The sequence below is a fragment of the Phascolarctos cinereus genome, unplaced genomic scaffold (genome assembly GCF_003287225.1).
Source record: "Phascolarctos cinereus isolate Bilbo 61053 unplaced genomic scaffold, phaCin_HiC Scaffold_1;HRSCAF=81, whole genome shotgun sequence".
Classification (NCBI taxonomy): Eukaryota; Metazoa; Chordata; class Mammalia; order Diprotodontia; family Phascolarctidae; genus Phascolarctos; species Phascolarctos cinereus.
Window position 1 is genome coordinate 264,814,193 of NW_027555514.1, and position 27,656 is coordinate 264,841,848.

General features: G+C 39.3%; 1 protein-coding gene across 1 annotated transcript in view; it reads right to left on the reverse strand.

The window, feature by feature from the left end:
• Window positions 1-27,656, reverse strand: part of NTN4 (netrin 4) — a 149,250-nt gene that overhangs the window by 79,859 nt on the left and 41,735 nt on the right. The window contains 2 exon segments of the mRNA XM_021006486.2: window positions 11,925-11,985; window positions 11,987-12,201. Of these exon segments, the coding sequence (XP_020862145.1) occupies window positions 11,925-11,985; window positions 11,987-12,201 (276 nt within the window).

A 27,656-nucleotide genomic window follows, 5' to 3' on the forward strand; every position in this document is an offset into this window, starting at 1 on the left:
TTTTGGTATCCTCATTGCTAAATTCCTTCCTTCTTCCCTACTACCATCCTCAAATTAAAAACTGAGAGAAAAGAAAAAAAAATTGTAATAAGCATAGTCATGCAAAATGAATCCACATAATGACCATTTTCAAAATTGCATGTCTCTTTTCTGCATCCTGAGTCCACCAGGTAACATGATTTATCATAGACATTCTGGTGACATGGTTCACTGCTTTGATGAGAGTTCTTAAATCTTTAAAAGTCGTTTTTCTTCACAATACTGTTTGCTCTTGCACAAATTATTCTGGTTCTGCCCACTTCATTGCATGAATTCATACTAGCTAAAAGCCTCTAACACTGCCTCTTTTCATAATTTCTTATGGAACAACAATATTCCATTATATCCATACATAAAAATTTGTTTAACCATTCCCCAACTGAAGGGCACTCTTTTAGATTCTATTTCTTTGCCTTTCCCCCCCTACCTTCCCCTTTTAATTCCTTCTGTAGGATCAGGAAGTTTGTTCTGCTTGTGGACATTCTCTCATACTATTATCCTTCCTATCAAAACTGCTCCACCCACATCCCCACTTGTATCCCTGTTTTGAATTTGAGTGTGTGTGTGTGTGTGTGTGTGTGTGTGTGTGTGTGTGTGTGTGTCTGGTTCAGATTAGAGGGAAACTCATCTAATGCCTGCTTCCAAAACCCCTTTCTTCATCTTACTATACTTTTCTCATACATCCCAGTTAATAGAAATAACAAGTTCCACCCCTACCCCTTCTTTCTCTTTTAACATTAGTATATTCTTCTTACTGTCTCTTCTATTCCCCCTCTTAAAAACTTCAATCTATCCTTTGGTCCTCTTTTTCTTATTTAACTCAATATACTTTGGAGATACTTGAAGGGACACTTGCTTATTTTCCCCCATTAGAATGTTAGCACTACATCATCATACAGTTTCTTCCAATTGACCTTTCTAGTTTCTCAGGATTCTTGTATCTGTATTTCAAAATTCCTATTCAGGTCTGCTCTTTTCCTGAAAGCCCTCTATTTCCTTAAAGAGCCATCCCCCCTTTCTTCAGCTTGGCAGGGCAAGCTACAGTTGATTTTTGTAATATCACATTCTAAGAGCTATCATTTTTAGTTTGTTTTCCAGTAGGGAATTGATTATTTCTTTCTATTTTCAGTTGCCCTTTGGTTTGTGATTTCTTGAAATATAGCGTCCAGAGTTTTTAATCATGGTTTTCAAGGGGTCCAGTGATTATTAAATTACCTCTCTTTGACCTGTTTCCTTGTCAGTTATTTTTGATGGATATCTTACACTTTTTCCCCTCTTTTTCCATCTTTTGACTTTGCTCTAATATTTCTTATTGTCTCATGGAATCATTCATTTCTGTTTGGTCTATTCTAGTTTTCTATCCATTTCTTGGATAAGGTTGGCCACTTTCTCTTTTAAGCTATTTATTCTCCTTCCAATTCTTTCTTCCAGGAATTTTATCTTTTGCCCTAGAGATGTTTCAAACTCATCATGTCCGAAACAGATAAACTTTCCCTACAAACCCACCCTTCCTTCAAATCTTACTATTTTTGTCAAAGGCATGACCATTCTTCTAGGTTCCCAGGTTTATAACCTTAGTATTATCTTTGACTCCTCACTCTCTCCCACCTCACGTATCTAAACAAGTGCCAACTCTTACCATTTTTCCTTCACAATATCTTTTACATACCTCCTTTTCCCTCTACTAACACAGCAGACACTTTAGTTTAGGATCTATATTACTGCAACAGCCTCTTAATTTGGTCTCTGCCTCAAATCTCTCACCGCTCCAGGCCATGCTCACACTGCTGTTAAGTAACTTTCCTTAAGCAAAGATTTGACCATTTCACTCCCCCTAATTAAATTAACTCCAAGGGCTTCCTATTGCCTCTAGAATAAAATGTAAACTCTTGTGTTTCAACTTTTCAAGTCTCTAACAACCTGGTCCCAATCTCTGTTTCTATTCTCATTTCTAGCCTCTCCCATATTCATTCTGCAATTCAGCCAAACTGTCCTTCTCTCTGTCCCTTACACACAGCACTGCATTTTTCTGCCTTTGGATTGGCTTTCCTCTATGTCTGGAATCTCCACCTCATAGAATCCCTCTCTTCCTTCAAGACACTGTTCATATGCCACATGTTACCATGAAACCTTTCCTGATTCCCTCAACACCTTGTTTCTTCCTCTCAATCCAACTTATATTTAACTACTCTGCATTTATTGTCTTCATATAAATATGTCATATATATGCATGTATGTTGTCTCTTCCATTCATTTTATTTGTATTTCTAGCACCTGGCACATTGTCTGTCACACAGTAAATACTTAATAAAAAATTGTTAATTGATTGCCTCATGATTAATGCTTATAATATTAATAAAAGGACAATAAAGGATTTGTCATCTGGAATACAACCACAAATTATTTGGAATATTAAAGAATCTTACAACAAAAAATCCTTCATATTTGTGGAAACCATTTTTGTTAGACGGATATTTAAAATAAATGCTTATGGAAATAAGGAAGTGTAACTAAAAAAGGATACCTACATACCCTCTGGCCCTCCTTATGAGGAATATGAAATGGAGGTAATTTACTCACTGTTCTATACTGTAACCACTTAGTGCTATAAGCATGTGATCAACATGTTGTTATACATCGCATTTTTGTGTTGCATATTTTCTATGTCCATACTTATTTGCATGTTGGCTCCTTCATTAGAATGTAAGCTCCTTGAGGAAAGGGACTACTTTTGCCTTTCTTTGTACCCCTAAGCACTTAGATTAGTGGTCTTGAAGAGACTTAGTAACAGGGACTTGAAAAGCACATAGGTATTTAATAAATGCTTATTTATAACTGATGATGATGATAAAACTGAATTCTTGACAAATTCCATGTCATAGAGTCTGATTTCAATACTAGTAAACATAAAAATACTATATTTTGGCAAAGTTAACATGTAGCCTATTTACGCATGAAAAATGAAATATGCACTGGTTGCACAGGAGTAGAGATAAGAGACTGATTCATCATCATCTACTGAATTCAAGTTACATAGAAAAGACTAACAAAGGAAATTCCATTCTCCTATCAGTAACAGGTTTATTTTTGCCTGAATTATCTAATTAGCCTTAATTCTCTACTTTGCATCTGTGAGGTTTAAAATGTTTTGTGTTGTACCAACCATTAATTGGCTAGTCAAAATATCTAGGCATATAGTGATATGGGATATATTTAAAGTATGCCCATTATTTAAAATTGTTACAAGGGGAATCACTGAATCTTAAAGTTTTAAGAATCCCTTAAGGCTGTCTAATCACCCTTTTACTCAATGATAGAATCCATTTCACAATAAGTGGGACGTCTAGCTCTGCTTGAATGCTTTTACTGATGGGGAAATCACTATCTGAACAAGGCAGCGCATTCCATTTTTTAATATCTCTAACGGTTAGAAAGTTCTTCCTTATGTTGAGTCAAAACTGAACTCCCTGTAACTTCCATCCACTTGCTTACAGTTCTGTCCTCTGGGTCACATAGAACATGTGTAATCTCTCCTCCATGTGGTAGTCCTTCAAATACTTGAAGACAGCTATTATGTCTTGTTCAAGTCTTTTCTCCTCCCGGCTAATTATCTCCATTTCACTCAATTGTTTCTCTCACGACATGGCATGGTTTTGAGTTCCCTTGTGATCCTGGTCACCCTCCTCTGGATGTGCCTGAGTTTATCAATGCCCCTCTTAATTAGTGCCCAGAACTGAACACAATATTCTAGATGTTGTTGTTATTTGTCCTTTCTCCTTGAGGAGGACCATAATATCAGGAAGATGATGCCATGACTTGCAAGTGAATTAGATTAGATTCAAAGTCACCAGCCTCATTCTCTCCTCTGTAGTCATTTGGGTCTAGTGGTAAAATACAGATCAGGATGACTGGAGATGGCCCCCATTCTAGACGCGGTCTGAGCAGTGCAGAAGATGGAGGGACTATTCAGAATGTTATACTTCTATTAATACAGAGAAGCACTGCATTGGCTCTTTGGGCAGCCACATTATATTAAATTTTCAGTCACTAAACTCCACTAAGTTTTTTTTCTTAACAATGAACTGCTGTTAAGCCATATGTCCTCCTTTCCCAGACCCTAACCTTTGCACATTATGTTTCTAAAACTCTTATTTCCAAAGTGCTACTCCTTACTAGCACCCACCTCTTTTGAACAAGGAGGTGCATATACCCATTGCCACATTCCAGTAATGAGTTCCATCACAACAAATCTCAATGACGCCCGTGCAGCATTATCTATGTCCTTTAATTAAAGTTTTAAGTTCGTTGTGTTACCCATGCTCAGCACTTTGGCTTTACCCAAGGATGGGGGTATTTCTCACCCTCTTCAACATTATTTCTTTCTCTGTTACTGAGCACCTTCTCCATTGTTAGTCTTACTTCTTGGTCACACTGACATCCTCCATGCTTGACTTTACAGTTTTATTGGGGTATTTCTCTCCTTTCTCCTTCACTTATAGTTTAAGATCCTCTTGATGAGGTGGCCAAGACTCAGGCCAAACTTATTTTTTCCTCAGCGCTCATAAGATATGCTCTGTTTTAGCTAAGAGCTATTTTGTGTCAGACATTTAGAATGACAGTCCATAATTCTGATATTCTAAGCCATGATCAAGAAAACCAAATCCTGTTTTTTGACACCTTCTATACGGCCAGCTGTTCATTTCGCATATCCTCCTTTTTCTCCATAAGTCAATATTTTCCCTTGGAAGTAGAGATGAAAACAGCTCCTGAGCCTCCCAAATCCTTCAGTGTTGTACTAACTGTATGGCCTTGAAGAGTTACTTAACCTCTCTGAGCTCAGGTTTCCTGATCTATAAATTGTCTCTAAAGGGTAAAATCAGGGGGTCAGACACTAGGTGACCTCCCAGTCCTTTTCCATCTCTAGTCCTGTGATCTTTTGGGCTGCTATGACTGATCCAACGTCAATTGCTCATTATGGAAAAGCCTTAGTTCCTGCCCTTCCATGGATCTATTAATAGTTAGCTAGTTCTACAGCTAGATACCTTGGCTAGCACCTGAGGAGACTCTCTTAAGTTCTAAGTCCTGAGCCTTAACCAAGGATGGGGCCAGGTTAGACAAGGAACTGATTTCACAAAAACACTGGGGACCAACCAGGATCTCTAGTGCTGTCTCTTCAGATTGAAAGATTGCTCTAGTGACTTATCTGAGAAACAACATTCCTTTCAGTGATACAGAGAGTGTGGCCCCTCAGCTGTGTCAGAGACCTGACTGATATTTTCTCATAGAAAAGTTGAGGTCTGATAAATGCTATTTGATCCATATAATACTATATGCTTCATAAGTACACATGCAGAAAATTTACTTGATGAAAATTTAATAGGGTAAGCCACCCTGAAGTTATCAGCACTATATGACTGTTTTAAAACACATAGAGCTTCATTAAACAAACATCTTTGAGGAGCCTAGAAGTTAATTTTTATCAACGACACAAACTTACCAATCAAATGGTCACTGATTTGTTATTTCTAACAAATCACCTTGTAAGACGAAATGGTTTAGGTGAAAAACATGCTTTCCTTTTTGTCCTTGAGACTATGCTTTGATTTGGAAAAGTGTTTTCCTTCACTGAGGAAGCAGGAAAGATGCCAGACTGCTTTACCTATTACTTTGCCTACATTTTAATAATGTTTCTATTTATGATTTAACCCAAGATAGTACAGTTCCTTCTTATCCCAGCAACAGACACATTTTTATTTCACTAAAGTATTTACACTGATAAATATATCATTACAAAGAGCCTAAATACCAAAACAGACTTTGTGCTTTCTAATACTGCCAAGATAATTTCATATACTTACAAGTTTACTGTGCCAGTATAAGTGGTAGAGGATAGATTTTGTGAAATGATAAAGAAGGTAGACATTGAACAATGATCAGAAAAATGCAGTAATATTATTGAAAAGGGGAACGTGATTCGGGAGTATATGAATAGGAGTTTGGCATGAAAAAACATGAAGTAATAGCTCACTATACTGTGTGCTTGCTAGGTGCTTAGTAGAGAACAAGGACCAGCTTTGGACCTTTTAAGAAGGATAAAAAGACTTGTAAACAGTTTAAAGAAGGGTTACTATACAGTGGTCAGGTACTCTCCACTTCTAATAAGAACTTAACAAGAGGAATACAGACTCAATTTAGAGCATTCTCTTCTCCTAAATGTTTATTGGTTGTAATATAATTATCATTAGAACAAACTGCAGCTGAGACCATTCAAGCCAAAAGAGCTTCTGTTTTTGCAAACTTGGCAAGAAACAAATGAAATATTATACCAGGATGGCACCTGGGTTGTGAATGACAAATCAGATCTCCAGTTCTATTCAAGGTGATTAACACTAAGCTATGTACAAGGCACCGTTCTTGGGCCTGGGGATGAAATAGTCCCTGTGGTCAAGGAGTTATATTGTACCAAGGGAAATGCGTCCTGTGTACATCTAAACGTAAGGCAGGAAGGGAGCAATGGGGTCAAAGAAGAGATCCAGATAAAGTGCTCTATTAATATTTGATGAGAGAACACTTGTAGAGGGAGAAATAGAGTAGGCTCTGTAAAGAAGTGGTACCTGAGCTGAACCCTGAAGGGAGTGGAACTGAGAAGGGAAAGCACTCTACGCATGGGAAACGGCCTATGCAAAACACAGAGATGGGAAATAAATTTTTGAAATCCAGAAACAGCTAGTTATTCAGTGTGGCTAGATTATAGAGTGCATGAGGGGGAGTCACTGGAAATAAGTCTAGAGGGGATGGAACCAGAGTAGGAAAGGTCTTTCATACTTGGCTAAGGAGTTCATATTATGCCCTACAGGCCTCAGGGAAAGAATGCCTCTAAAGTTTTGTTTACATTTGCTTTGCTTTTTGGCCGAGGAGTGGCAAAGTCAGATTTGTACCTGAAGTTGCTTTGGTAGCTGTTACAAAGACACGGTGGACAGAAGAAGTGGGAGGGAGACAAAGAGACTAGTTAGGAGACTTCTAATATTCAGGCTGGTGGTTATCAGGGCCTAAACTAAGATATTAGTAGGTCTTTTCTTTTAGTGATTCAGATTCTATGAGGTTTTGTTTTTTAAGATAAGATTTGGAGAGGGAGAGGGAGAGAGAGAGAAAACTGCCTTTGGTTTTACACCTACCTGATGCATCCTCCAGTTTAAAGAGCAAAATTTATTTTTAGGAGACACAAGAAAACAAAATATTTCAGTTGTCCCTTCCTAGTTTTGCAAGAATTGGAAATTGTAGGTCTTGGCTACAATTTGCCCTAATGCCAACATATACCATTGCTTATTAAAAGATTATTCTAATACTGACTTCCATTTTACCTTGAAAGATACCTCACCACAATTGATCTTCAACTGCTAATGCCTTTAGTGGTTTGGCTTTCGGGTCATTTATTTCTTAGCCTCTTGATTATACAATTAAAGGCCTATAAAGAAACACTTAAGTGTACCAAGGTCACTCCTTGAAAACAGCTCTGCTGTGAATTCATGTGTAATGTGGAAAATAACAATGCAATTTCTGTAACCCTATTCTCCAGACCTTAAATGAAGAATAATTTCAGGCAATTTGTGTCATGATACAAGCACACTCTAGACTCTAGAAAACATAGTAGACCCCTAAGGACGTGTGGCAATAAAATATTGAACAGAAAGTCATTAACTTATTTTATTAGGCTTTCCTTGTACTGGATGGGACAAAAGTCATAAAGTAAGTAGAATTAACATTCTTTACAATTTGATGGGCATGGTTAACTCTCCAGTGGTCAAATAACAGGACAGCATTTGTAGAGTAAGATTACAACCCTGAAATGGATGGAGAGTAGGGCTCAGAGGAATGGCTGACCATCATTAAATAGAATAGGTCATTCTCTGTTTAATATTGTACCACTAAAGTCAGAGAACTTTAGAGGTAGGAGAAGCTTAGGGATCATCTACTCCTACCACTTCTTTTATAAGTGAAGTGATTTGTTCAAGAGCCCATAGGGCAGATGTGGGACCAGAACTCCTATCTCTCCATTCCCTCTCTGGCTAGTGCTGTCTCCAATGACATCTCTGCACTGACACAATGTGGTGACACGCTGTCCCAGATCACAGAGTAGCAACTGAAACGACTGCGGTTTGTAAGACAGCTTTCATCCCAAATTAAAATCTTGTTGAGGCTAGATCAAAGAATGGTGGCCCTGGAAATCCCACTAGTTAATTTCCTATAAAGCACATCAGGGGCATCCATCGCGGGTGATGGGCACAGAAAGAGATGCTCAACTTTCAATGATTTACTTTGTGAAGGGTACTCTTTCTTATTTGCCTTTAGGCTGCTTCATTAGAGGTCAAGCTAAGAAACAGAGGAGGGATGAAAACCATGTTTGCCAACTTCTGAGTATTAATTCCAATGCCTGTATTAATCATACCACCATATGAAGCTGCTGAATGCTCCTAGACTTCTGGGAGCAAGAAGAAGAATCTTTTTTTTTCAGATGTTTATCTACTGTATAATAATTACAGTCAGTGCTTTTCTGTGGTGAAAAAAATTGGAAATGATTTGTACATGTTTGTCTCCATATTTATAAGTTACATAATTTAATTACTTTAAAAGAAAAATTATAAATCCTGACACTCTGTGTGTGTGTGTGTGTGTGTGTGTATGTATATATACACACATTTAGACTTATATATATATTTATAGGTTTTCAAAATTTCTGGCTCTTTCATCAAAGTTCTTCACCAGTACTTTGAATATTTCACTACAATTTTTGTACCGTATTTTGGTACAATATGTATAAAAAACTATCATTTTGATTTATTTACTAAATTATTATCAATTAATGATAATTCATTAGGGAAGTGAAAAATGGAACTGACAAACATAAAATTAAAATCTTTTTCAGTTTATATAAACATGACACTGTTCAGGCAAAAATAACAGAGAAATTCTGTTTTAGTCAGTGGGCAGACTTGTTCTCAGTTTGTATGAGAGATTTTTATGCCAGTCATCACACAGCTGGGCAGCTACAGCAACATTTTCATTCAGTCCCATGACATGGCGCCCTAATTCTCAGTTTACCCTTGGACTTCTAGTGCATCGGTCAAAATATTAATATTCTTTTATTATTAACTTATGTTCACAATGAGCCTGCTCCATCCTAAAGTAGCTAAGCACTTTTAAACACTTCTCTGTGGTTATTCTAAAGCTTTCTGCCACTGGCCCACTGTTCGTGCTTTAATGAAACATTCCATATTCCTTCTTATTAACATCGATTATCCAACAGCTGGTATACTTTGTAGTTGTTGGAAAAGGGAAAGAAACTAGAATCAATTCACCATAGCTGCAGAAAGACAAACTTAAGATCTCAGATCTCACACGATTTCTGTGACACGAATGGACTGAACTCACTGTATAAAATTTCCCTGTCACAAATCAACTAGTCTTATAAGCAGGTCAGTCAGTCACCAAGCATTTATTAAGTGCTTGCTGTGTACAAGACACGTCAAGTATCATCCTTGATTTGAAGCGTCTCAGGAGGGAGAGAATCAGGGAACAGATGTGGTATGGCTAAAGAGCATGGTACAGAGGAGGTAATGGAGTAGACCTGGGGAAACTGTGGGGAGTCAGGGGGGAAATATGGCTCAATAGAGATGCCCTGGAGGTCCCTGAGTGGCTTTGCCTGGCCTTCAGGTTTCTCTTAATTACAATTTATTTTCTGTTGCCTCTAATCTTTTATACTGAGGTCTTCATCACTCACCTAAAGCATTTTCACAGAGATGGGAAAGGTGCTGAGAAACGTTAGCTAGTTTGGGGACTATATGTTCCATCATCAACCACTACAGCATGTAGTCCAGAAAAAAGTTGTGATGAATCAAGTAAATGACTCAATTCTAAAACATGGTCCCCATAACCATTCTCCATTTTAATCTCAAGCTGGACTTCAGAATAGTAATGTTTCTTAAAAGGCCACCTTTCTATTCTACAGGCACAATTTATAAATCTAGTTAATTTGTTGCAGCAAATTATCCATGTACTCATAATAGGGTCCACAACTGCACATGAGTGGGTGTATTTTTGTAATTTCTGTTTTAATAAAAGTGGCTTCAGTATGCCTTTCCATTGCTGGCTGCACCCATATTAAAGCAATTTAACATAATTTTTCAGTATGCAATTTTGCCCAGTTAGGCCATCAACAGAATAAAAACTTTTTACATGAAACAAGATGTAACCCTTCCCAAATTTAATGCCATGTCTTTACAATTCAGGAAGAAAAGAGCTACGAGCTCCTGAGATAGGGATAAAAAGCAACCCAGGTAGTGCGGAAGGGGGCTCTGCAAGGAGGCCAAGCTTTGGCCTCTTGGTCTGTCTCATTTTCCCTGCTCTGACTCAGGTGTCCCTGTCATTTTCTTTCATAGCTCTTAGCTTTGCCTTCTGTGTCCAAGCAGGATGAGTCTCCCCCCTTTCCCAATTCCCTGTATCTGCTCCTGGTGAAACTTCCCAGTTCCTTCCCTCCAGGCTGGAGCCTAACATTCCAAATGGGGTCTGACCCAGGCAGGGAACAGCAAGACAACTGCCTCCCTTGTTCTGGATTCCCTATTGGACACCAGCAAACGCTGCTTCCTTACCTAAGGGTTCAGAAACCACAAGCTTAACAATTGAGGATTTATTGGAGATAGAGAATCAAAGCCATTGGTCTGTATTGTAGATGCTTACCTAATAGCCATTAATAAACGTTTACTTGAGTTGACCTGTCGAGCCTCCTTGTTCTTACTCTGAACATAATTCAAGAACAGCAGTATGGTATGGTGAAAAGTACATTAGATCTGGATGTGAATCCAGACCTACCATTTACTAGCTATATAGCTTTGGGCAAACTACTTTATTTTTCAAAGCTACACCTTAGGCAAAATGCAGGAGACATTACTTACTTTATCTAAGGGCCTGATGTACTGTAGAAGTCATCGTCATAGGCTCAGAGCTGGAAGGGACCTCAGAAGCCATTTAAAACAATCTTTTGGTTTTACGGATGAGGAACTGAGGCCCAGAGAGGTTGGTGACTTTCCCAATGTCACACAAATATTAAGGAGCTAAACTGGGATTTGAACTCGGGCCCTTTGACTCCAAATCCAATAAGCTTTTCACTATACCAAGCTGCTTCCTGAACTTAAAAACGATTTTTAAAGCAATTAGTATTATTAATAAGCTTATTAGTTATGTTAATCTGCACTGGGAGCACATCGTGTTGAAAATTTAGTTGAAGTTGCAGGTCTCATTAATGACTTTTAAGATCTATCTAACAAAGGTATTCTCTCCTTTTCAAGAGAGACAGAGATTTTTTTCCCCTTTCTTTCTTTTTTTTTTTTGGCTAGGCAATGGGGTTAAGTGACTTGCCCAGGGTCACACAGCTAGTGTCAAGTGTCTGAGGTCACATTTGAACTCAGGTCCTCCTAACTCCAAGGCCAGTGCTTAGTCCACTGTGCCACCTAGCTGCCCCAAGAGACGGGGATTTTTAACTGCTGATTAGCTTGCATTCTTCTTTGTAAGCATGTCATTAGTCATCTTTTTTCTTTTTTGTCTGTGGACCATGATTCCTAAACTTGACATTTTGAGACTCTACTTTTACATGCATTCTAAAGAGAAAAGAGTTCAATTGTGAGGCTTACCTGGCCTAAATGTTGAACTGAAGACATTTTTCTTTTACTTATTTAACAGCCCAATTAACACCCCTATTAGTGAAGGTTTGGGGAGGGAGAAATCAGCTGAGGAATCGGAGAAGAAATGAGAACCCCCAAGACAGCAACAAGTTGACAAGAAGTGCGTGCGCCCGACGTGCAAGGTGACCCTGGAGGCCCCAGCATACCTACCACTTGGAAGGCTCCAGCCACTTGGACAGGTCGGAAGCCCTCAGCAGGCCCACAGCGATCTGTGGCCATTACAGAAGCAGCTGCCCTTGACGATGAAATCATAAATGGCATAGTGTGTGAAATGCTGGGGCTTTGCGTTTAGGTCGTTGCCCTGGCAGGGACAAGGCTGGCGCTTCAGCAGCTGCACACGGAGGTTGGTGATCTTTAGCTGTTCCCGGGCTTTGGCACTGTATGGATCCTCAGCAGAATGTGGTGGGGACAGAGCTCTGTAGATGACCTGTCAAGAGAAAGGCACAGCAACTGAGCAAAGAAAGGGGATGAAAAAAGCATGAGGACGGAAGCCCTTTGAATGAGGATGCCTTGTGTACGCACAAAACCTTATTAAAAACACTGCCTCGTTTGGCTAGCCTAGTTCTGGTTTGATTTATAGGGTTACCTATAACATCTGTAAACGGGATATGCAGGTATCGAAAATTACATCTGTGGAGAGAATGACCACACAGATATTTGAAGAAGCATATTTATAATGAGATTATAAGAGTAAGAGCTGCTAGGAACTTTAGGGCTCATCCCTCTAGTCCAACACTCTTGTTTTAGGACACTGAGGCTTTGTGGTCTCCCACATTCAAATGTCAACTCTTTGCAAATGAGGATTATTTCATTCCTTATCCTTATGTCCCCAGCGTCTAGCAGTGTCAGGAATCTAGTAGGTCAATAATAAATTAATTAATACTTAATAAATACTTGCGCTTGTTTGAGGACCAGAAAAGGTAGCTGATGGTCCCAAATCGCTGGCTAGTGAGTATCAGAGCTGGAACCTGAACTCAGATCTACCTTCTCCAAATACCTTAAGTGCTCCTTCCACTATCATCCGTCGCAGGGCAAGCATGAAGGATGACAGGCTGGCAAGTGGGGCAATGCACTGGCACCACGTTCTCCCGAGGAGAAAGCATAGAGGCTTCTTACACTCTGGGTGGCCTCTTTCCTTCCCCATCACCCCAGTATAAATTTCTGCTGGGATATGGACAAGAGTCATTCAGAATGGGCCTGGATGGATGATCGGTGACCTGTAATTCTTGAGGGGAACACCAGCATTGATGGGATTACCAAATCCATTTGAGTATTTGAGAGTTCTCCCTGTCATGAATCTGGTTGTGGATTTGTCTGTTTATTCTAATTCTATATATAGAGTCCATAGAAAGACATTTTCTTGGAAAATATAACCAGTCTAACTCCCTTTTAACTTCAGTATTCACTCATTCATTAAAAGGTATTAATTGACAGACAGACAACAGTCTTCAGAACTTGTTCGGCAGACTTCCTTTTTCTTCTTCCATGAAAAAAGACACATTTTGGGAATTCTTCTCAAAGTCATATAAGCACAGCAAGAACTGTCAAAAGCTGATAGGGCAAACACTGAAATGGCTCATCACCACAGGGGGTATGTAATAGGCTTATCCAATAAAAGACTCTTTCATAAATACAACCAAAGAACTAACTCGGTTAAAAAAGTCTCTGATTATTATCAACTGAACTACAAAACTGGGAGACGTCCACTTGCCAATAAAGGTGTTTATCACTATCATGGGAGGTATCTAAGGAAGGGCTTAAATGGAAAGGGAGTTTCAATAAATGGTGGGGTCTTCCACATACTACCATTTTCAGATGACATTATGTTTTGTTTATCAAGATTCATAATGTTACAGGGCCTCCTCAATGAGACTCAGGATTACTCAAAAGGAATCAATTTAATAATCTGTAAAGGAAAAAATATGGAGGGAAAAAGCCTATTTTTTTTGGGACTATGTCATGCATATGGATGACCACTGAATATTTAATTTATACCTGAGACAAGTACCTCAGAGGGACGATGAGTTGGGCTAAGGGCAGATCCTAAGGTCATGCCTTGCCAAACCCTAACCATGGATTACTCTGACTTTTGTTGCTTGTCACATGCTGTTCAACTGAGCTGGGAAAAATCATGAAATCATACTGACTGGGTCCACCATAAATTTATGTTACACACATCCCAATTGGGTCCTCCCTTCAGCAAGGCAATCCTTTTATACCTGAATCGATTCACTATCCCACATACCACATACCCAGCAGCTTTTCTAAACCTCTCAAGCTCCACTCCCCCCATCTCTATCCCCTGCCTCATATTTTACTTTCAATCTGAAGCTCTGCTTGATCTGAACTCCCAACACCTTCCACCTCAAACAGCCTCTTCTCCCCTTGGACTGGAGGACAGAGCTCTAAACTCCACCCCAAAATTTCCTTTATATAAAGCTAGGATCTGAACTTTCTAGTTAATTGTCCACTTTTCATCAGCTTGGTTTGGTTGGCTTAGTTTGAACTCCACAGAACGTGATGCCCCCGGGGCCAGGTACCCCCTGGTGTATCTCCCTCCCCCATCCTCCTGCCCTCTCCATCTTCTTTAGATTATAAACTCTTTAAGGGCAGGTATCCCCAGCTCTTTAACACAGTCTCTAAGCCAACACAGCCAACATAGTAGGCACTTAATAAATGTTTATTGAGTTGAAAATATCACTGGAAAAATTAAGAACATACATTGAGAACTCCTCAAATTCACAGCACTCAGCTGTCTCCCTCCACTATCTCCTCCTTCACCTCTGTCTCACAAGAAGACTTCCTTGCCAAGACAAACCGGTTTCTTCTACATGCTCCCTTGACTCCATCCCATTCTTTCTTCTCCAGCAGATTGTCCCCACTTTCACCCTCTTTCTCTCAATAATCTTAAATCTCTCCTCATCTACTGGCTGCTTCCCTACTGCCTATAAACACTCATGTCTCCTCCATCTTTAAAAAACCCTCACCTGATGTGAAAATCCCTGCTCAATATAATTGAATATCTCTATTCTCTTTTGCGGTTAGACTCCTTGAGAAACCTGTCTACACTTGGTGTCTTTACTCCTCTCACTGGATTTATAAATCCCCAATCTGGCTTCTGACCCCATCATCCAATTGGAATGGCTCTTTCCAAAGGGTTCCTAATCTTGTAATTGCCTCTAATGAACTTTTCTCCACCTTTATCCTTGAACTGTTTGCAGCCTTTGATATTACCGATCACGTCCTCTTGCCGTGGATGGAGATTTGCTCCTCTTTCCTTTCTGACATTGCTTTCTCCTGATTCTCCTCCTGTATGACCGTTTCTTCTAAGTCTCCTCTGTTGGATATTCACCCAGGTCGTGTTCACTGAACATGGGAGCGGCCCAAGGCTCCATCCCTCTATATTATCTCAGTGATCTCATCAGCTCACATAGGTTCAAGCATCATCTCCATGCTGATCACTCCCTTGTTTACATATCTAGCCAGGGGTGGGGAACCTGCAGCCTCAAGGGCACAAGTCCTCAAGTGTGGCCCTTCGACTGAATCCAAACTTCACAGATTTCTGTGAAGTTCTGTTAAGTGAGTCCTGTTACCTTCAAGGGGGGCTAATTAGACACTCATTCCAATAATGTTGCCACAGCTAAGAAATAGCTTTAAGATTGTTCCTATAAAACTGCCTAAAAAAAACCAAACACAACTACCTGGTATATTCTTGTGAAAATCCTTGATATTATCATATCTTAGACTTTTGAGAGGGGATTTTATTTATTTATTTGAAACAGACAAAAGTCATCAAAATCTACATCTGATAATAAGTAAGATGGATGATCAAATGACATATTTTTAGCTAAAAACTGTATGACTAAAAGATGATCACATAGTCTTCAAAACTGAAGCCAATTCTAAGTGAGGAGCTCTGAATATGTTTTGAGCAATGGTGCATCATCAGAATAAGTTTATAGACTCTAAAGACAATAATTTTTAAGAATACTTTCCTTCCAAGCAGAAAGCTGGGAAACAATTTTTTATAGCAAGTGCCTCTGATAAAGGCCTTATTTCTCAATAGAGAGCTGAGTCAAATTTATAAGAATACAAGCCATTTCCTAATTGATAAATGGTCAGAGGATATGAATAGCCAGTTTTCAGATGAAGAAATCAAAGCTATCTATAGTCATATAAAAATGCTCTGAATCACTATTGATTAGAGAAATGCAAATTAAAACAACTCTGAGGTACCACCTCATACTTATCTGATTGGCTAATATGACAGAAAAGGAAAATCATAAATATCGGAGAGGATGTAGGAAAATTGGGACACTAATAATACACTGTTGGTGGAATTGTGAACTGATCCACTCATTCTGGAGAACAATTTGGAGCTATGCCCAAAAGGCAATCAAACCGTGCATATCCTTTGATCCAGCAATACCACTTCTAGGTCTGTATCCCAAAGAGATCATAAAAAGGGGAAAAGGACCCACATGTACAAAAATATTTATAGCAGCTCTTTTTGTGGTAGCAAAGAACTGGAAATTGAGGGGATGCCCACCAACTGGGGAATGGCTGGGCAAGTTGTGGTATATGAATGCAATGGAATACTATTATGCTATAAGAAATGATGAGCAGGCAGATTTCAGAAAAACTTGGAAAGATTTATATGAACTGATGCTGAATGAAGTGAGCAGAACCAGGAGAACTATACACAGTAACAGCCACATTGTGCGATGATCAACTCTGACATGATGGAAAATTCTATCCACATCCAGATAAAGAACTGATGGATCCGAATGCATACTATTTTCACTTTTTTTGTGTGTGGGTTTTTTCTCTTTGTTCTGGTTCTTCTTTTACAACATGACTAATATGGAAAAATGTTATATATATATTATATATAATATATAGTGTGTATATATATATATATTATATATATATATGATTATATATATAAAACCTATATCAAATTGCTTAAGGAGAAGGGAGGGATAGGAGAGAGGGAGAAAATTTGGAACTAAAATTTTTATTTTAAAAAATGAATGTTAAAAATTGTCTTTACATATAATTGGAAGAAATAAAATGCTATTTTTTAAAAAAGGGAAAAAAAGAAAACTTTCCTTCTATCCTACACTGGACTTTTGAATTCTAGTATGATTGGCAAAACAGAACATGGTCTTATTAAATCTTGTTTCTATCCTTATAATCTCTCTTGCATCCAACTCCATTCCACTCATATATCTGCCATTATGGTTCAGGGCTTCATCACCTCTTTCCAATACATCTTGGACTTTACACTAAATTCCTTACACTTCCTTCAAGAAGCATATCATTCACTCCTTTATTCATGAAGCCTTTCCTGAACCCTTCAGTTGCTAGGGTCCACCCTCCATAAACTGCCTCATATTTATTTTGTCTCCTCTGGCAGAATATAAGCTACCTGAGCCCAGAGACTATTTCATTTTTGTCTTTGTAGATTCAATGCCTAGCACAGAAGGTACCTAATAAATGTGTTGATTGATTATATTACAGTTAATAGCATAATTTCATCTTTTGCTTGGTTTCCGTCTACTGCAATGCCCTCTCAAAACTTTCACAGGAACATAGAATCCTGGAGTTAGAAGAGAGCTCAGTGCACATTTAGTTCAATCCACACCTGAAAAAAAAAATCCCTCTACGGCTTCTCTAACAAGTGATAGCCTTCATTTGAAGGTCTCCAATGTGGGGGGAACCCACTCTTTCTCATAAGGCAGCCCATTCTCTACTTTTGGAGAGCTGTTAGGAAGTTTTTCTTGACAGCAGACCAAAATTTGCCTATGTGCAACCTTCTACCTATTGCTTTTAAGGTGGTTCTGCCTTAGGTCTCATTTCTTGCTCCTTTTCTTTGGCCCTATGAGTCAAGACTTATAATGAACTTTTGGGAGAACATGAACAAGAGTCACACAGGACAGATGGACGTGACTTGATTTGATTTGACAGACAGGAGATGATTTGCCTCACTGGAAAGGACTGCCAAATAAAGCCATTTGAGTTTTTGCATAACTAAATCTTAAGGCTCTTTGTAAAAAAAAAAAAACAACAAACCCCAAATCTCTCTCTCTCTCTCTCTCTCTCTCTCTCTCTCTCTCTCTCTCTCTCTCTCTCTCTCTCTCACACACACACACACACACACACACACACACACACACACACACACACACACACCCTACCAAGAGCCCCTTTTAGTTCTCTCTCAACCTTTGGAAAGAAAATAGTTTGTATAACCTTGATTTCAAAGCAGGTCACTGAATGGTATTTGTGATATAATGTGATTTGTGTTCAAAATTTATAATCTGAGGCCAAACTCATTAGGGCTATAGAGAGCAGAACTTGTATAAACAAGTCACTCTTCAAGCAATGAATTATGTTGCTGCCCCTCCTTTAACCACAGCCAGTGGTGCTGCCCATCGTTCTGACCCTCTTTACTGATGATGGTGATGGACTGAGAGTTCTCTGCTTACTCCTGTGCTTACATACTACCCTATGCCACGGGTCATAGCAGTGAAATGTCAGGCTCTCTGTGGTTCTCAGAAGGTTCACACCCTCCGTCCCCAGCTCTGCTTATTTTATGGATAACAGTATTAGTCTTACTATTGTCTTCTGTGTGATATGTGTAGGTTTATGCAATTAGACTCTTATGGTTCCTGGTGATCCTACCTAGTAGGAAGCTCTACCCTCTTCCCCTCAACTTCTAAATTTCAAAAGATTCCAATCATAGGAGTATGGCATAATGGACTCATGAGTTAACACACAGGCATGAGTTAAACTACATACTGTTCTTTACTCATAACTATAGAAGCAAATAGAATAAAACCCAAGCATACTTAAAATAACCACTGTAGCTCCTAGACATCTGCGCTCCTCCCACAACCAGGTAACCCCAAATCAGTCTATAGGGATGTCCCAAAACCCAGGAATTTAAAAAAGATATAGTTTGTGTATTTAGTTTGGAATCTTCCCTTCAGCTGCTCCAACAGGGAGAGAGAAGGCATTCTCTGATATTTCACTCGTGACCAAGCCTTCCAGAGAGCCACTGTCCACTCAGTTGGGGAACTAAGGGACATGTGCACCCAAGGGGTCTCTGATTCATCCTTAAAGACAGCCTCTACAATCCAGATCCAAAGCTGATTCCTTCCCTCCAGCCACATCCATCTTCCCATCTGCTCCATTCTGTCCATGCCTCCTGTTCTTCTGGTCTTAGGTCCACCTATCTCACCACAGGATAAGGCTGCTCAGGGCATTCAGCTTTTTTTGTCAGAGGAGAAGAGGTGCAGGGCAAGGAGTAGACCATTCCTAAATTCTTGAAAAGCTCCCGGCCTAGCACCACTCTTTATTCTCTGGTTCTTTCCATCATCCCCTTAGTAGTCAAAGCTTTGTGGTCTCCCATTCTGCAAGGCCTATTACACTGAAAACCAGCCACAGTCAGTACTGAGACAGCAGGACAAAGACGAGCCAAAGGCAACCAAATAATGTTCCTCTGCAAACTCTCCTGGTGAATGTTTCCCTTTGTGCTGTCCCTTCCCTCTCCTGAACACTGGTGACTCTGCGCTACTGTCTTCATGTTTACCTTGGCTCTTTCCTGGAACTGGCTCTTCGTATACTGAGGTCAAAGGAAGAGCTGTCTATGTCAGAAGGAACTTGAGAATTTTTTTTAACTTCCTGAACACAGATTGTGAAGGCTGAATGGCAGCTCTGTTTGGTGTGTATGACACTGAAGTTGGCATGCTCATATCAGCAGGGATGAGACATCATGGCCCCTAAAGCTGCATTCTGGAAAGGAGACAGCAAACTTCTACAGGCACAAAAGTGAACGGGAATTTAAACCTTGAAATCTTTTCTTCAGAAAGGAGACACCTCTATCTGATACCCTGGTAAATGGATCTACCTAAAACCAGGAAACCAAGAGGGTGCCAATCCAGATGCTCCAAGCTTCTGGCAGACCGCCCTCTGGTTTCCACCCAGTTTCTTCTCAAAATGCTCCTGTAGATGCCAATGTGGCACTCACTAAAGAAGAGAACTGGAAAAGGTACAGAGGCCTCCCTGTAATCCTAGCCTTTTTGCCCCTGCTGCAGCCAGAATCAAGGCACATCTGTGGGTATCACTCCTCCTCTGTAAGCACATCTGCAGGCCTAAGATTTGGATGGAGTCCAGCAAAGAGTCCACAGGGTAAACATGACTTGACCAAGGCTTATGCTCACTTGGTATTCCACTTGTTAGCAACACTGCTACAAAGTGCTGGCCCTAGACTAAGAATCTTTGCCTGTCTTGATATTTGGGATATGCCCAATCCTTCAAGTCTCCTGACTACTCTGATCTCTGACACTTGTCTGATACCTTCAGATCTGCCTGAGTACTTGGACTCCAAGTAACTCCCCTGCTTGATCAAAGATGCCCACTCTACTTCTCTCCACACACGACACAAGGAGACCTTTCACAGCTTCACAGTAGCTTAGATGTCAACTGAAAATCCTAGCTGAGACTGTCATATTGAGAATTAGTGACAGTTATGCCCTACATCTTCCAATATTTCTGCTATGAATGAGATGAAAGTTTGAGCAGGGTGTGAGTTGGGAGTGAACACAATGTGAAGGGAATAGGAATAGGTCATTAGTGGCAGGAAAGTCAAGAAATTAAGTATCAGCTGAGCCTATGCCCTACATATAGAGTCTCCCTGGAATTATAATCCTGTCCATACTACTGCCATACATACTAAAGAAGCCTTTGTTATGGTTCAGAAATATTTTCCAGCTGATATCTTGATAAATATTTCAACTGCTCCAGTCTATGGTACAATGATCCTCTATGAACTGTTGCCCACAATATTCCTTAAATAAATCAAAATCAAAAAGGAAGTATTGATTGAGAAAAAAAGAAGGATGAGACATCCTGACTAGAATTTAAAGTCCTGAGCCTGTGATAAGGGTGTGTGTGTGTGTGTGTGTGTGTGTGTGTGTGTGTGTGTGTGCATGTGTCTTTAGTAACACATTTCTACAGGCTGTTGTGGTTTCCTCTTCTTTAGCAGCATGCAAAGTCTTTTGGGTTCTGGGAAAAAAGGATCAGGCAGGTGTGAGCATGAACCCAAATATAGCCTTGTATCAAGTCCCCCACATAACTCCAAGGGCTTCTTATTTGCCAAAAATGAAAGTTAAGAATCCAGACCACAAGTGTAATTTAAAGGTTTTATAAATTCGGGATACTTTAAGCTGTGAAATGAAAATTATAAAATGACATGTGAAAAAGAAAGCTTTTATTTTTAAAATAAAGGTGACAGAATTAGCATATGGTAAATTCTAAATAAACTAGCAGCTTAGTTGCATTCAGAATATTAAACATAACTCAACAAATGTTAATTAAACACTTACTGTATATAAAGATCCAAGCTATTGGGACAAGAACTCACTATCTGACAAAAACTGCTAAAAAAACCAGGAAAGTCGTCCAGCAAAAATGAGTCACAGACCAAACATCTCATACCACATACCTTGCAAGATAAGCTCAAAATGGGTACATGATTTAGACATAAAGAGTGATATAAGCAAATAAGAGAAACATAAAATAAATTACCTGTCAGATGTATATGGGAAGAGTTCATAACCAAATATGATAGAGAGGTTCATGGGAAGTAAAATGGATACCTTTGGTTACATAAAGTTGAAAAGTTTTTGCATAAACAAAACCAATGCAACTAAAATGAGAAGAAAATCAGGAAAGTGGGAAAAATATCTTTGCAGCAAATTTCTCCGATAAAGGACTTATTTCTCAAATATATAGGGAACTAAGCCAAATTTATAAGAATAAGTATCATTCCCCAACTGAAACAAACAGGTAATTTTCAGAGAAAGTAGCCAAAGCTATCAATAGTCATATGAAACAATGCTTTAATTCACTCATAATTAAGAGAAATGCAAATTTAAAAAACCTGAGGTACCATTTTATATTCATCATATTGGCTAAGATGACAGAAAAAGAAAATGACAAAGGCTGGAGAAGCAGTGGGAATATAAGTACACTAATGCACTGTTAGTAGAGCTGTGAATGAGTCCAACCATTCCAGAAAGCAATCTAGAACTATGTCCCAAAAGTAATTAAACTGTGTATACCCAGCAATACTACTACTAGGTCTATATCCTAAAGAGATCAAAGAAAAAGGAACAGTTCTATTTTCACAAAAACATTTATAGCAGCTCTTTTTGTGGTGGCAAGGAACTGGAAACTGAGGGGATGCCCATCAGCTGGGGAACTGCTGAACAACTTGCGGTATATGATTGTGACTGAATACAACTGTGCTGTAAGAAATGGGGAAAAAAGAAGACAGTTTCACAAAGATCGGGGAAGACTTATATGAACCGATGCATAACAAAGTGAACAGAACCAAAAGAACAATTTACAAAATAACAGCAATGTTGTAAAAGTCATCAGCTACGAAAGACTTAGTTAACTCTGATCAACACAATGACTGGCCACAATTCTAAAGGACTCATGATGAAACACGCTATCCACCTCCAGATAGAAAACGAATGGACTCAGAGTACAGATTGAAGCACATTTTTTCCTCTTTCTTTTTCTTGTCTTTTTTCTTAATGTAGTTAATGCAGAAATTTGTTTTTCATGACTTCATATTTGTAATGGGCTTTGTATTTCTGCCTTCTCAATGGGTGGGGGAAGGGGCAGGGAGAATCTGGGACTGAAACTAAAATTGAACTTTAAAAAAATCATCTGAAAGTTCTGTGCTGGGTGCTGGGAGAGATCCTAAGTTTAGCGATGATATGGTTCCTCCTTTTATGGTGCTTCTACTCGAGTACAGGGATATGACAATCACTGATAGCTATAATACAAAGAAATACATAAATCCCTGAGGATTTATGTGTAACAACTTAAGGATTAAGGTGTAACAGAGTGAGTGCTATGTGACGCCCAGGGGAGAATCAGAGGTTTTGTGGGGAAGGTGGCCTTTATTTGGTTTGGCCTTTAATAGACAGGTACAAATAAGTGGGGTGGGGTGGGGTGGGGTGGAGTAGAGTGAAAGAAGGAAGGGCTTTGCAAGGATCGAGAAAAATATAAGGAAAGACAAGGAAGCAGGAAAGGATGGGGTCAGTAACCAGAACTTCATGCTATTGACACACCAAGGCGTAGCCAGTGCATACATTTTGCCATCTGCCCTGCTTTCTTGCACATACAGCACCCTCTTTGCCTGCTGCTTGGGGACTGATAACGAAATAAATCAACATTAGCATTGCTACTGTCAGTGGGACTGACCAGATAGCTTAGCTCAGTCCCTGTGATTCTGAGGTTTGGGCTGTCTAGACTGGTTTCCTTTCCTGGCCACTACTCCCTTATTTCTCACACTCATCCATGTCAATCCATCCTCTATTTCATTCTATCCTATCTTTCCGCCTTGAGCTCTGGAATTCCTATTCTATTGTTAAAAAGTGCCTCCCAATCAGACCTCTGCTCTCCCTCTTGAAGTTACCTTATATTTAGTTTGTAATTTTTACGAACATGTTGTTTCCTCCTCATAGAACATAAAATCATTGAGGACAGAGATGATTTCACTTTGTATGACCCTGTACAAATACACTCTGTACCCAGCACGGTGCCTTGCAGATATTAGGTGCTCACTAAATGTTGACTGGATTGATTTTAATTGAATAGTCCAGTTTGGATGGAATATAGACTACATGAAAGGGAAAAGGACAAAATAAGGATGGAAGGTTAGGGTGGCCTCAGACTGTGAAGGTGCTTGAATGCCAGGCTAAGGAGTTTTAATTTTACTTTGTAAGCTATGGAGAGCCACTGAAGGAATCTGAGTAGAGAAATGTCTAGACTAGACTATGTATAAAGACATAATGACCAGATCTATGCATAAGGAAAATAACTCTAGCAACAATGTGAAGAATGAATTGGAAAGGACAGAGATTAGAGGAGGAAAGACCTATCCAGAGGCTCCTATGCTAAGTGGAAATAGAGAGAAGAGATGAATATAAGAGCTAGACTGATGGATTAGAAGTATAGGAGAGGAGGAGCCAAAAAAAAAAACACGAGTAGGGATGGGGTTTTAAGGTTTTTTTGCATCTTATCTTTGAGGATTGGAGACACAAAAGAATTCATTATATAAGCATTTATATTTAATGTTTGCTGAGTAATAATATATTTTTATAATTCCTCTCTTGACATTTTATCTGCTAAAATGTAAGTATATTATGTTTATATATATAAATACATACGTGTGTGTGTGTATATATATATATATATATATATATATATATATGTATATTCAACAGAACAAATGGGACGATCATGATACAACCTACTTTCTGCTGTAATTTCTGGAGCTGTATTACACCAGTGTGGTTATAAATCATAGCTCCGATTAGATCACTTAGTACCCCTGACCACGCTTGACTTTTGCTTCCCATCTAGTCATCCGGACGTCCATCCAAGCCATCTTGCAACCATATGAACATTCACTCCATGGCTCTAAATCCTTCTCCCAACCCCAGCTTTTCTTCTTCCACCTCTTCATCTGGGCAGAGTAGCCAAATCAACAGCACCATTGCTTTTGGAAAGGGTATGTCAACTGGCAACCTGAGACATCAACTCTCCTCTATCTCTGCAACCCTCTGGATACCACTTTCCTAAATGTGCTACTTTGCGCCGTTGGATACAAGTACCTTCAGGTCAGTGACTGCCTCTCTTTTTGCATTGCATCCCCAATGCTTAGCACACTACTCAATATATTTTTGTTGTTAAATCATTTTTCAGTTATGCCTGACTCTCCATGATCCCATCCGGGATTTTCTCACCAATGATACCGCAGTGGTTTGCTATTTCCTTCTCCAGCTCATTTTACAGATGAGGAAACCGAGGTAGAGAGAGTTAAGTGATTTGCCCACGGTCACACAGCTAGTGTCTGAGGCCACATCTGAACTCAGGTCTTCCTGATTCCAGGCCCAGATGCTCTCTCTACTGCACTACCTACCTGCTCTATTCGATGTAAAGTAAGTGCCTAATAAATGCTTTTTCTTTCTTTTATACATCCATCTGAACCAATCATTCAGAAAGCATAAAATGTGTATAACAAATTTTAGTGATAAAGGATAATCTATAAAATTTCGACAGTTAAGTTTTCCATTAATTTATGGAAAGAACTGATTTAGTAATTACTATAAAATGAGAAGCTACATACATGGAGGCAGGAAAACAGAATCAAGTCCTCCTTCCATAGGCACTAGCTGTATGATTCTCACCGTGTCCCTTAACCTTTCAGTGCCCCAGGTGTCCAGAACCTCCCCCTTCTACCCTTTTGCCTTTCCAAAAGTACTTTAAGCTTCTCAGAAAAGGTGCTACATAAATGCCAATGGAGTTTTAATATATTCTATAAATAGAACAATCTATTTAAACAATCTGGAGAAGAGAATATAAAGATTTTGAAAAGCAAAACAATTCTGTAGCCTAATCTAACAAAAGGACAAACTGCTTTTACAATACAAACAGAAAGTATTTTATCTCTTCTATAAAGGTTAGCACTCAGCTGAAAATGTTCAGCTCGATTGTAAAGCCATCATCTTTTTTATCAGCTGTCCACCGGCAAACAGTATCTGCTAAATTCCTATGTCTTATTAATAAAGCTTGTGAAAGGATTTGATCAGAGTTAACCTGAAGACACACCCTGTGTCCCAAACACAGGAGCCTGTGTGTTCTTTGGTCTCCAGTTCTGTAAGATGGAACACAGCTAACTCTGCTATCTCAAAAAGTACTGAAAACTCTAGTTATCTTTTTAGCTACTAAGAGTTCACACATTGGAGTCACTGTGTGAGTCCAAACAAAAAGATGTTATGATTTACACTTAATATTTAAAGGAACACCAGCAGAAGAAAGAAGGCCAAGCTGTCACAGAACTTAGAGATTTTGCTTTAGATGCAACAATGACTGGCACCATTCAATGCCCCCTCCTCCCTTCCCCAGGTAACTGTGGCCACAACCCTTCAGGGTATGACCTGGCTTCTGTGTGGTCCAGAGCACATGTGCACGCGCTCCTGGCTGCTCGGTCTTGAGGTTCATCAACCCTGTTTTCATGAGTAGGGGGGGAATTGGTGACTGTCTCAAAATTCTGGCTTTTAAGGGGCTGCTGTGTGGGAGTCCTGGTGCCAAGGAAAGAGAAAGCTGAAATAGGAAAAGATAGTATAATGTGCATGTGGGTGTCTGCAGCAAAGCCAAACAGCTGGTTAGTTTAATTTTAGTACTTTTGTCCTTGATGGTTCCACTTTAAGTAAAGCACCTACTTGTCTGGGAGAAGTGTGTCTGTTTTTTAAAAAGCAGAAGGCCTTTTGCTCCACCCCTGGAGCATAAGGCACCTACTCCATCAGGTTATTTCACCTTTTAAAGAAATAGGGGAGTCTTATCTACTGTACTAGTCCTTTTACAGACAGGACAATAGAACTGCCTGGAGCTCTCAGGAGAGTAACAAGAGGAATGCCACGCACTCAAGTAACTTGCCTGTACGATAATAACCTCAGTTCTTAAGTTCCTGAAAGCCTCTCCGCATGTTTTAGAGCATATTTACAGTTTTAAAGTGACGAGAAAGCCATTCTGAAAGTATCTTCGAGGGGGAAGGGAAATGACAGAGCGGTAGGAGCTGGAGCCCCTTATTCTCTGTCAAAAGTTGGAGACCTATTAACTTCCTGACTTGTTTTAATGATAATTTTGACCCTCAAAAAAAGGTCAAGGAATCAACCAATATAATCTAATTTAATTAACATTTATTAAATGTCTACCATGCACAACAGATTGTGTAAGAAACACTAGGAATAAAATGACAAAAAGAAAAACAGTTCCTACCCTCAGGGAGCTTATATTCTACAGGGCAGGTGAGGTCGGGATACAGTATGTAAACAGGCAAGTGTTATCCATGGTAATATGAAGAAGAGGGATAGAGCAATAACACCTAGGGGTCCTCCTAACAGCTAGCTGTACTTTCAAGACTCTAATGCATGAGCTGATCATTAATGTAATTCCAGCTCATTCTCTATTAGAGATTCTCTATTATTCTCTATCTCATATCAAACAGAATTCTTCATAAAGATGTGAATGTAGAAGAACATTCTGGTAAGTTTCTTGATGGTTTTCTTGGGTAGGGAAAAGAAAAATCTATGGCAACCAGGGCACCTGAATGCCAGAAACATCACGTCAGCTCTAGACCATGGAGGAAGATTTCCACTCCCTATTACTTGACATGATGGAGGGTGTTTATGTGATAGTAGGTGCAGATGTGCCTTTTTCAACTTATTTATGGGAGTTGGGAAAGCCACACAATTAGATGAGATGGAGTCAAGAAAGGAAGTCTGTAATAGCATGCAATTAAAAATATATATTTTGAATTCAATTTGATATCGGCTCATGTAAATTTTTTTTGGTGAGTTCCCTTGCCACTAGAAAAGTAATGAAGAAGAATTTGAGGTTGATATTTGGCTAGATGTAGGAAGGGACTAGAATGTCACCTCCTTTGAGAAGCCTTCTTGATCTTCTCAGTCAGCAGTGTATTTTTATATATATCCTAAATGTACTAACTGCAAAGAAATATACCCCCCTCTCCCCAAGGAGAATGTAACCTGCTTGAGGACAGGCACTTGTTTCATTTTTGTACTTGCATCTCAAGCATTTAAGCACAGTGCCCAAAACATAGTAGACACTTAATGAATGCTTGCTGATTGAGTCACTGAGTGAGGTGGCATGACAGCTGAGCCTAGAGCAGTAGTAAGGAGAACACATTCCAAACGTGGAGGAGAGACTACACAAAGGCACAGAAACTTGGAGGCGGGCTGTGGAATTTAAAGAACAGCATGAAGGCTTGGC